The 12,283-nt window shown below is 38.6% G+C and overlaps 1 protein-coding gene and 1 long non-coding RNA gene across 2 annotated transcripts; both read right to left on the reverse strand.

Moving 5' to 3' along the window:
* Positions 1-4,601: 4,601 nt before the first annotated feature.
* On the reverse strand, positions 4,602-5,274 carry LOC113173740. The gene is made up of 3 exons (XR_003299833.1): positions 5,137-5,274; positions 4,753-4,832; positions 4,602-4,620 (listed from the first exon to the last, which is right to left on the reverse strand). It is a non-coding gene; the product is annotated as an uncharacterized LOC113173740 (long non-coding RNA).
* Positions 5,275-7,228: 1,954 nt separating this feature from the next.
* Positions 7,229-8,579, reverse strand: LOC113173330 (beta-galactoside-binding lectin-like). The gene is made up of 4 exons (XM_026376742.1): positions 8,412-8,579; positions 7,922-8,001; positions 7,614-7,785; positions 7,229-7,279 (listed from the first exon to the last, which is right to left on the reverse strand). The coding sequence occupies exons 1-4, from the start codon at positions 8,421-8,423 to the stop codon at positions 7,229-7,231; spliced, it is 315 nt and encodes a 104-aa protein (XP_026232527.1). The 5' UTR covers positions 8,424-8,579.
* Between the last annotated feature and the right edge of the window lie 3,704 nt (positions 8,580-12,283).

Here is a 12,283-nt window from a genome sequence, read left to right on the forward strand (position 1 = left end):
ATTTGACTAAGAACAAAATATCTGTACAAGAATAAAATATCTGTACAGTACAATGTACAATATAAGAAAAATATAAGAAAATAATACCAAAATACTAGGGTGTACCTACTGTAGGTGAACAATGTAGAAAAATATAGAATTTGGAATTTTGTGTGGGAAGGAGTGTAGTATAAATAGAAATGTCCAGGGGTTTGCAAGTATGTTGTAAAGTGTTCAGACTTAAAGTGACTTGTGCATAATAGAATAGATAGTAATATGAAAGGTGTGCAGTGACCACTAGGGTCGATGATTGTCCCGAATGTCCAAAGAGAGTGCAAGAAACATGAGTGTGTAAAGTGGGTCAGTACTATGTGGTGTGCTGGTTGAGAGTCTGTATCACCTGTGGGAAGAAGCTCCTCCTCAGTCTCTCTGACTGGTTTCACGTCTGTCATATTTCAGTTTCTGTTGCCCTCTTCTGGTTGGTTGGTTACAGTTAACCATATGGTGTTTACATGAGACTGTAATATTTATAACTTAGAAAGAAAACTTTGTATATTTTATTAGAAAATACAGCAACTTCACAGAAGTGTAATTAATAAAGCTTTATAGTTTTTAAGATAACAATTGATAAAATTAATCTTCAGCAGTGCTCCAGTTCAGTGAACACAGCTAATGTGGTGTTTAAAAGTGTGTGAAAACATGGGAAATGCTATACCACATGTGATTAGTCTTAAACTGTGATTGGTGTAAAGTCTCATTCTCTGCAGTGTTCATATCTTCTCCAATCACTCAAATATGTGATGTCACAAAGTTTCCTGAAGACGACATAGTCATAATCTGCAGTAGCTCAGGAGATCACGTCCATTCCTGTTGATTCTACTTAACAATAAAGAAGTCCAGTTTGCAAGACTCAACTTCCAGAGAACTTAGTCCAGAGAGGAACGACAAGAAATAAATGACATAAATAATGTAACAGGACTCCCAGATTTCCTGAAGTCCATCACCAGCTCCTTTGTTTTACTGATGTTGAGTTAATAATGGTTTAGTCCAATTAATTGGTGACTCTAAACTGTCCATAGCTGTGTATGTGAGTGTGAATGTTTGTCTCTGGATGTCCTCCCTGTCCGGGGTGTACCTATCTTCCTATCTAATGACTGCTGGGATTGGCTTAACAGGAAAAGTAGTTCAGATAATGGATGGATAAATATGTTGACCTCATGTTGAATGTTAGGTGATAAATGAAAAGTGTCACTGACATCTCACTGTGCTCTTCTTGTATAACTGAACCAGTTAAACTGTGCTGCAGACAATGACAGCTGTTTGTAGGAACACCAACGTGTCACAGCTCTCTTTCAGAGACTCTGAGGAGTTAAAACTTCTGTGAACCAGGGAAGCTGCGAAGTACATTGTCACCTGGAGGAGATGTGAAATATGTGAGGATACAGGTGGTGGGACTCAAAGAAATGGATAAAATGGGAAAACATGCTGCAGTTAAACATCTTTTTGGAACATATGTGGCAAGCAGACTTCAACCACATCAGATTCCTGGTCCAAGCTGTCTATAAATTATTTAGCCCAGATAACCTTCAGACCTGGGATAAGAGCCAATCACCCTCTTGCTCCTGTTCCACTGGGAGAGGGTTACATGTACACCAGGGGTGTCAAATTCATTTTAGTTCAGTATAATTTGATGTCAAGTGGGCCGGACCATTAAAATCGAGGTAAAGCTCATCATAGTTATAAATAACAATAAATTCATGTTTTCCCCTTTGTTTTAGTGGAAAGAAGTACAATTACATTAGGATATTTTTTTATTTATTTAATGAAATATCCTATTATAAAACACGTTATGAAGAAAGTCAGATTTCCCAAGAAAAACGTGCAGTTTGCTTCAGTTTATCATTTACATGTGTGCATTACAACTGATCACAGCGATTGTACAAAAGGCACAAAACACAAAAGTCACAGGTATTTAGATTTGAAAAATTTGGTAGCCTATTGCACTTCAACATTAAATTAACTTAACATATAGGAATTATTTTTACTCTACATGTGTAATAATTCTCAAAACTTAAATTGACCCCCCACATCTTACAAACTTAAGTGGTGGCCATTTTAAATGTATAAGATAGAAAGTAACCACCTGGCCTGTGAATATAAGATTTATACATGAAACACACATAAAAAATACATAAATAAACTTTATGACCAAACTCTTTTGTAGTGAAGTGTAGTGGCTAATGAGGGCGCGAAGGCGAATACAAAAGTAAGTAGATGTAGTAAGTAGATGTATCGTAGTAATCACTGAACATTAGCTGTGTCTATCTCAGAATTGTTTCGTCTTTTTCTTCTTCTTCTTTCAGCTACTCCACAACGGATGGGAGAGCAACAGTTGGACCAATGACGGAAGATGGTGAAGGTCAAGGAGCCAGAAAACGATACAGTGGATGAGAAAGTCGAGGGAGTCAGATCTGTGGACCAACCAGGATGAAGATTGAACAAATGTCTATGCAAATTATTGTTTTGTACAAAAGGACTGCGTCAGGGACAGATAGACACTCAGACTTCGTGAACTGACACCTTGTTGTTTGTCAGGGATAGGAAGATCTAGACCCAGAGCTCTGTATGCTTTATTCATTTTGACTTCTAATATTCATTTATTATATTAATTGATTGTTAAATAAACAGATAACTTGAGTGAAAAGTCTCCTCCTATTCCTTCATAAATGAGCACGCAGGACTTGGCTGTCACATAGAAGAGAGTTTTTGCTAGCAGATTGAGCCACAGTCCAACACTCCCCAGTTCCGACCTCCAAACACGGCCTCCTAGCCGCCACGCGCCACCGGCTCTGTCGGCCATCTTGGAAGGTGCCGCTCCTGCTATTCACTCCTCTGCGCAATCTCTCACCAGCTACTACAACCAAATTCACCCTGTGTCACGACCAGCCAACGATCAACTCTCCAGACAGCAGAATTCTTCACTGCACTGTTTGAATGTTAATAAAGCTCATTCTAAACATATTCTGTGTAGTGTACTGTCTCTAGCCATGGAACCTGACCCCAGATACGTGACATTTTTATTCACTGGTAAATGACATTATCTTGTTGATACCTTTTTTCACTTCGGCACTAATGAGGTATTTTTCTGAAATTCTTTCGTCAAAGTCACCTAATTTCATTGACCATGACTGATTTATAATGTCAATAAAATTATTAAACATCCAATGGGGTGAAGACTTTTTATAGGCAGTGTACACAGCTCAAGGTCAGGATGAATCTCTTGTCTCTGCCTTGTTGAAATCCTAAAGTGAAGCTCAGCGTTTCTTTGTCCTCTGGCTAAAAGTAACATTAAACACTAAAATCAAACTGTTAATTTCCAGTTCCTATTTAATAAATCTGGTTTAATCCACCCCGCCCACCAATCATCTGTACCTGCAAGATAGAAACAAACCAGGTTCAGAGACCAGAGAGATGATCGTCCTTGTAAACCACTAGATGTCACCACTGCTGCATTAATGTAAAGTGAAGCTGGAAACACTTAAAGATTTTTTCTTTTTCTGTACGAATCTGCACAAAAGTTTATTTAAAAGGTTTTTTATGCATTTTTTTTAAAACACAGCTCTTCTGAAAATGCAAGATCAGTTATGTTTACACCAGAATCTATCTGTGTTATTCTGCACGTGTGGTACTTTGACATTGATTAATCTGCATTAGATGCTGTTTTTCTTTTATCTAATGTATCTGATTTTGTGCAAATGTTAGTCTGTTAAAGTAGTAAATCAACCATATTAATAACAAATGGTACCTGTCATTAGAACAAACTCAGACTTATTAATCGACTCAAGAACTAAACATAGTTTGAATTCACTCTTAGCCTCTCTGAATCAGTCCTGTTTGTTATTGTGTACTGTCCTCCTTTAGTTCTTAACTGAATTCTCAAAGTTTCTATCTGATTTAGTTCTTAGTGCAGATAAAGTCATTATAGTGGGTGACTTTAATATCCATGCAGATGCTGATGATAACTGCCTCAACACTGAATTTAATTCACTATTAGAATATTCATCTCTATTTGTGGAACACCAACTCCTTTCCAGCTTACCTGATTTCTCCTTTAAGCTACAGATTTGTGAATTGTACTATGGAGCTAACTTCCTCTGATTCACTAGCTTCTTTTTTAGAGGAGCAACAGTACCAAGTATTGTTCCGATTGAAGCAGCAGTACATCGAACCCACAGCAGTCCACAAAACTATCCACCACCCTCTGGTACTCTGTGATGTCTCCACCCTGTATACATCCTACAACTGCAGGTACAGTGACACACATTCTCCAACAGAGGTCACTAAAAGAACAGAAGAAGAATGAGACGTGGATTTAAAACAGTAGACACACATGAAGGGTCAAATAAATATGACACACACACACACACACACACACACACACACACACACACACACACACACACACACACCTCGAACTCCTTTCCTTCTTCAAAGGGAAAGCTTTGGATGTAGCTCCATTTACCCCAGGTTCCTCCCTTGCAAGAGTTGAAGACCACTTTTCTTGTATCATCAAAGTGGTTAAATCGAGCGTCGACATGCAGAGCTATGTCGCTGTCACTGGAGCAGATATTCACATTAAACCTGAAGCACAAAGAAACAAAAACATTATATTTTAAAATTATTCATTAGGTTTCAAACTGATAAGATGACTCAGAGGGTTTGAAACTTTACAGAAACAGTACAGAAATATTGTTTTACATTATCAACACTTACTGTGCAGCATTCGGTTTAGGAACTCCAGTAACAGTCAGAGTCTCTCCAACGTTAAAGGACGCGTTCTCTAGGGTCAAAACCTGTGGACAGAAGAAGACGATACAGTCAGTTGTTGTGTGATACTAACACCTGTCAGTAACTCCGTCCTCTTATGACCACAAATGTCAGATCTTTGACATATTGTATTTGCAGGTGTCAGGGAGCCAATAATTATTTAGACATTCACCTGTAAATATTCTAGTCTGTCTAATGTCAGTAATACAGATACAGAGGACAGTTAGACTTTTAAAATATGACCCAACACTCATCACCTACCTGAGGAGTCAGAAAATACACAGAATAAAAAATGCAACACAACAATGTTGTTGTAGAAATAATACTTACTCTCATGTTTGCAGATGTCGTTAATAAAAGCTGAAGAGAAATGAGAGTGAGTGTGAATGTTTGTCTGTCTCTTTATATCAGTCCTGTGGAAACTAACTCAGGGAGTAACCTGCCTCTGGACCAATGACAGTCAACAAGTCTCAGCACTTTAACAGGAAAGGTGGTAAAGATGATGGATTGAATTTATCAGGTACATCTGTGAATATTTGAATGTCAGATTACTGTTAATTCTACGTCCAGTTGCTGAGACTCAATTTCCAGAGAACTTTTACCAAAATGTTCCTGTTAATTCCACCTCCTGCGCTCACACAAATCCAGTTTTGTAGATAATTAATTACTGACATGCAACAAATAACAACTACATAAAGTCCTGAAGTCCATCACCAGCTCCTTTGTTTTACTGATGTTGAGTTAATAATGGTTTAGTCCAATTAATTGGTGACTCTAAACTGTCCATAGCTGTGTATGTGAGTGGGAATGTTTGTCTCTGGATGTCCCCCCTGTCCGGGGTGTACCTCTCTTCTTATCTAATGACTGCTGGGATTGGCTGTAGCACACTACATCCCTTAACAGGAAAAGTAGTTCAGATAATGGATGGATAAATATGTTGACCTCATGTTGAATGTTAGGTGATAAATGAAAAGTGTCACTGACATCTCACTGTGCTCTTCTTGTATAACTGAACCAGTTAAACTGTGCTGCAGACAATGACAGCTGTTTGTAGGAACACCAACGTCTCACAGCTCTCTTTCAGAGACTCTGAGGAGTTCAAAGTTCTGTGAACCAGGGAACCCACGAAGTACAGAGGCTCATGTGACCCAAAAGAAGCATCAGTGGACTCCAGACAGACAGGAAGTAGAGTGAGAGTGAAGCAGAGAGCTGGAGGTGTCAGAAGCACCAATGATGGAACAGGCTCTTTGAGTACAGGGTCACCTGGAGGAGGTGTGAAATATGTGAGGATACAGGTGGTGGGATTACTTACAAACTACTTACAAATTATTTAGTCGGACTAATCTTCAGACCTTGGATAAGAGCCAGTCACCCTCATGCTCCTGTTCCACTGGGAGAGGGTTACATGTTCACTATGTTTGGGGCAATGACCTGATGCTAAAGACAGACATACTGATATGATAATAATGACCATAAATTCCAGTAAATGATGTTGGTGATCATTCAAGCTTCAAGCTGAATTCATTTGATCTTTTTACATTGAACATCTACAGACAGGAACTCAGAGACTGTGCACTTGTTATTTTGTACTGACTGGTTTCACGTCTGTCATATTTCAGTTTCTGTTGCCCTCTTCTGGTTGGTTGGTTGGTTACAGTTAACCACATTGTGTTTACATGAGACTGTAATATTTATCACTTAGAAAGAAAAATGAGTAGATTTTAAAAGAAAATACAGCAACTTCACAGAAGTGTATTTAATAAAGATTTATAGATTTTAAGACAACGATTGATAAGAACAACAAAAAAATAAATTACAGAAATAATTTAACTCCAAGATTTCCTGAAGTCCATCAACAGCTCCTTTGTTTTACTGATGTCGAGTTAATAATGGTTTAGTCCATTTTACTCCACACAACTGTCCACCACCCTCTGGTACTCTGTGATGTCTCCACCCTGAATACATCCTACAACTGCAGAGTCATCAGAACTTCTGAAGCTAGTAGAACTCTGAGTAGTACTTAAAGTCTGAGGTACACATTTTGTTATCTGTTTCAGTTTGTTGTAGTCGTCTTAAAACTTTTCTGAACATTAAGAAGAAAGAACTGAAGACAGAAAATGATTTTTCAAATTTGTGAATCTTGATTTTATTGGTAAATTGCTGAGCACACATTTGTGGACATCATGAGACATCAGACATGAACAAATCCTTTCCACATGTGTAAAGTTGATTGTATTAGTAAATCACTGAGTCTTCTATCACATGTATTCACGTTAATATGTGATTTTTATGTGACTTATTTGAATTCACTGATTCCTGGGAGGTTTACTTGATCTTAAAACTTGTGATGCGAACATCTTCATTAACAAAGATCATTGGGTAGATCTCTGCACCGAGGCGATTAGAGAAGTGGAAAACAGTGTTAGTCTGGTAAAATCACCAAGAACTCAGCAGACTTGAATTCAATGGAAATCTGTAGAGAGATAAATGAAGAATGAGTAACAAGAGACGTAATAACACAAAATTATATCATTATAAATACCTGTAAATATATCAAAAACAAATGTTTGTAGTTTTCACAGATCTGTATGAGTTAATAAATTAGTGGTAACATGATGAAGGTCAAGTTATCAGAGGTACAGTGACACACATTCTCCAACAGAGGTCACTAAAGAAAAGAAGAAGAATGAGACGTGGATTTAAAACAGTAGACACACATGAAGGGTCAGAATAAATATGACACACACACACACACACACACACATACACACACACACACACACACACACACACACACACACACACACCTCAAACTCCTTTCCTTCTTCAAAGGGAAAGCTTTGGACGCATTGCTCTTCTCCCCAGGTTCCTCCTTGGCAAGAGTTGAAGACCACTTTTCTTATGTAATTCAAGTGGTTAAATCGAGCGTCGACATGCAGAGCTATGTCTTTGTCACTGAAGCCGATATTCACATTAAACCTGAAGCACAAAGAAATAAAAACATTCATTATATTTTAAAATTGTTCATTATGTTTCAAACTGATAAGACGACTCAGAGGGTTTGAAACTTTACAGAAACAGTTCAGAAATATTGTTTTACATTATCACCACTCACTGTGCAGCATTCGGTTTAGGAACTCCAGTAATAGTCAGAGTCTCTCCAACGTTAAAGGACGCGTCCATTAGGGTCAAAACCTGTGGACAGAAGAAGACGATACAGTCAGTTGTTGTGTGATACTAACACCTGTCAGTAACTCCGTCCTCTTATGACCACAAATGTCAGATCTTTGACATATTGTATTTGCAGGTGTCAGGGAGCCAATAATTATTTAGACATTCACCATTTTTGGAATCAAATATTTCTTATAACTGAACCTGCTTTAACTAAATCAAGTCCAGCTGCCACTGAACAACCTGGAAGACTGAGAACCTTCACAGGTATTATCACATCATGTTCCATAGGTATGAACCTGTAAATATTCTAGTCTGTCTAATGTCAGTAATACAGATACAGAGGACAGTTAGACTTTTAAAATATGACCCAACACTCATCACCTACCTGAGGAGTCAGAAATACACAGAATAAAAAATTAAATAATACTTACTCTCTTACTCATCTTTGCAGATGTCGTTAATAAAAGCTGAAGAGAAATGAGAGTGAGTGTGAATGTTTGTCTGTCTCTTTATATCAGTCCTGTGGAAACTAACTCAGGGAGTAACCTGCCTCTGGACCAATGACAGTCAACAAGTCTCAGCACTTCCTTAACAGGAAAGGTGGAAAAGATGATGGATTGAATTATCAGGTACATCTGTGAATATTTGAATGTCAGACTCCTGTTAATTCCACCTAACAAAAATGAAGTCCAGTTGCCGAGACTCAACTTCCAGAGAACTTCACCTGTATGACTGAGAATCTTCACCGACATATTTTCTGTTAATTTATCAGGTACATTTGTGAATACCTGAAAGTCCAAGTTACATAATACACTTCTTAGAGGAACACTTGTTTTTCACATGATATCACCACATCAGTTAAACTTCTGAAGTATTAATCTGCTAAGTTAAGTAGCAGAGGAGGTTGTTAATCAGTTTCAGTTGCTTTGGCGTTAATGAAATGAACAACAGGTGAACTAGAGGGCCAACAATAAGATGACCCCGTAAACAGGAATGGATTTCCAGGTGGAGGACACTGATGATTTTCTCTCCTCATCTTTCCTGACTTTTTCTCACTAGTTTTGCATTTGCACCTGAATCAGGCTGCTGCTGCATTCTGGATCATGTGGAGGGGTTTAAAAGAGCATGCTGGTTACACCATAGGCCAGGGAATTGCAGTAGTTGAGACGAGATATGACCACAACCTGTACAAAGAGTTGGGTTGTATATTAAGAAAGGTAGTTTGGATCTTTCTGATGTTAAAAAGGGCAAATCTGCAAGAACATGAGACCGAGGAGATGTGGTCGGTAAAGCTCAGCTAATGATCAGTGATCACCCCCAGGTTTCTGGCAGACTCACTGAAGGTCCTACGTTGATGCTTATGTTGCGTTTTATTGAAGGTACATGAGAACTCCATTGACACTGATATTCACTGCAAAGCTGAGGAACAAAGACATGAAGATATTTACTATATTTTAAAAGGGTTCATTCTGTTTAAAATGGATCCTTCATAGCCTCAAATTACTGAGGAAAAGTTAGCACATAGTGTCTATCAGTCTTTATGTCTGTGTTGTAAGTATGTAAACAATGTTCCTCATGTTCAAACCAGTCTGTACATTTTACAGGAGAAATTAGTTAATGTAAATTAGTTGGAATCTATTCAACTGTCAACTGTTGTGTAACTAAAGAAACATGTTTGTACTGAAGCTGCAAATAGTGACACGCCGACAGATGAGGAACGTTAGGTGATAAATGAAAAGTGTAACTGACATCTCACTGTGCTCTTCTTGTATAACTGAACCAGTTAAACTGTGCTGCAGACAATGACAGCTGTTTGTAGGAACACCAACGTGTCACAGCTCTCTTTCAGAGACTCTGAGGAGTTCAAAGTTCTGTGAACCAGGGAACCCACGAAGTACAGAGGCTCATGTGACCCAAAAGAAGCATCAGTGGACTCCAGACAGACAGGAAGTAGAGTGAGAGTGAAGCAGAGAGCTGGAGGTGTCAGAAGTACCAATGATGGAACAGGCTCTTTGAGTACAGGGTCACCTGGAGGAGGTGTGAAACATGTGAGGATACAGGTGGTGGGACTACTTACAAACTACTTACAAACTACTTACAAACTACTTAGCCTGGCTAACCTTCAGACCTGGGAAAAGATCGAGTCATTCTCTTGCCCTTGGGTTTTTGGAACATCTCCTTAGTGAGATATCAGTTCAGGCTGAATTCATTTGATCTTTTTACATTGAACATGTAGAGACAAGAACTCAGAGCCTCTGCACTTGTTATTTTGTACTGACTGGTTTCACGTCTATAAAATTTCAGTTTCTGTTGCCCTCTTCTGATTGGTTACAGTTAACCACATGGTGTTTACATGAGGCTGTAATATTTATCATGTTGAAAGACAAATTTGTCTATTTTAATAGAAATTACACCAACTCCAAAGAAGTGTATTTAATAAAGCTTTATAGTTTTTAAGATAACAATTGATAAAGTTAATCTTCAGCAGTGCTCCAGTCCAGTGAACATAGCTAATGTGGTGTTGACAGGTGTGTGGAAAAATGGGAAATGCTATACCACATGTGATTAGTCTTAAACTGTGATTGGTGTAAAGTCTCATTCTCTGCAGTGTTCATTTCTTCTCCAATCACTCAAATATGTGATGTCACAAAGTTTCCTGAAGACGACATAGTCATAATCTGCAGTAGCTCAGGAGATCACGTCCATTCCTGTTGATTCTACTTAACAATAAAGAAGTCCAGTTGGCAAGACTCAACTTCCAGAGAACTTAGTCCAGAGAGGAACAACAAGAAATAAATGACATAAATAATGTAACAGGACTCCCAGATTTCCTGAAGTCCATCACCAGCTCCTTTGTTTTACTGATGTTGAATTATTAATGGTTTAGTCCATTTTACTCCACACAACTGTCCACCACCCTCTGGTACTCTGTGATGTCTCCACCTTGAATACATCCCATCCCAGATAAATGAAGAATGAGTAACAAGAGACGTAATAACACAAAATCATATCATTATAAATACCTGTAAATATATCAAAAACAAATGTATGTAGTTTTCACAGATCTGTATGAGTTAATAAATTAGTGGTAACATGATGAAGGTCAAGTTATCAGAGGTACAGTGACACACATTCTCCAACAGAGGTCAGAAAAAGAAAAGAAGAAGAATGAGACGTGGATTTAAAACAGTAGACACACATGAAGGGTCAGAATAAATATGACACACACACACACACACACACACAGACACACAGACACACACACACACACACACACAAACAAACAAAAAAACACACACACACACCTCGAACTCCTTTGCTTCTTCAAAGGGAAAGCTTTGGATGTAGTTGTCTTCACCCCAGGTTCCTTCCTGGTGAGAGGACAAGAACACTTTCTTATGTCATTATAGTGTCTAAATCCAGGGTTGACATGCAGAGCTATGTCACTGTCACTGAAGCAGATATTCACATGAAACCTGCAGCATAAAGAAACAAAAACAATTATTATATTTTCAAATTGTTCATTATGTTTTAAACTGATAAGATGATGCAGAGGGTTTGAAAAATTTACAGTACTCTCTCTCTCTCTCGACCAATGACAGTCAACAAGTCTCAGCTCTCCCTTAACAGGAAAGATGGTAAAGATGATGGATGGATTGAATTTATCAGGTACATCTGTGAATATTTGAAAGTCAAAATTTCATCATTCCTGTTATTTCCACCACCTGTCCGGGGTGTACCTCTCTTCTTATCTAATGACTGCTGGGATTGGCTGTAGCACACTACATCCTTTAACAGGAAAAGTAGTTCAGATAATAGATGGATAAATATGTTGACCTCATGTTTGTACTGAAGCTGCAAATGGTCCGTTTCCGCTTCTTGGAGGACGCGCGTGTTTTTTCGTCTGAGAGCAACAGCAGGATTTTTAAACTCTACACAACATTTCTTCTACATTTCTACAACTCAGGTACGTTTAAGATGACTAATATTCAGCTTGTTCAGTGTGTGGAGTGCAGGATGTTTAGACCGTCTTCCTCCGTCGTTAGCGACAATTTTACCTGTGACAGGTGTGTGTTAGTTAGCACTCTGACGGAGAAGATATCAGCGTTAGAGGAGCGCATCCAGACTTTAGAGAGGGTTAGAGAGAGTGAGAGTAGTCTTATTTCTGTAGCAGACAGTCTGGGTGCCGCGGGCGGAGATAGCCAGTCCCCGACTCCGGCATTAGAGCCCTCACAGCGGGGCGAGTGGGTGACGACTCGGCGGCATACTCGATCAGCCAAAGCTAAGGCTAAGGCTAAGGCTA

Source organism: Anabas testudineus, chromosome 21, assembly GCF_900324465.2.
Source record: "Anabas testudineus chromosome 21, fAnaTes1.2, whole genome shotgun sequence".
Taxonomy (NCBI): Eukaryota; Metazoa; Chordata; class Actinopteri; order Anabantiformes; family Anabantidae; genus Anabas; species Anabas testudineus.

Coding starts and splice junctions, on each gene's coding strand:
- LOC113173330 (XM_026376742.1), bottom strand. Junction 7,786..7,921: donor CCTAAACCGAATGCTGCACA/GTGAGTGGTGAT, acceptor TTTGTGCTTCAG/GTTTAATGTGAATATCGGCT. Junction 7,280..7,613: donor AAGAAGGAAAGGAGTTTGAG/GTGTGTGTGTGT, acceptor ATCTCTCTACAG/ATTTCCATTGAATTCAAGTC.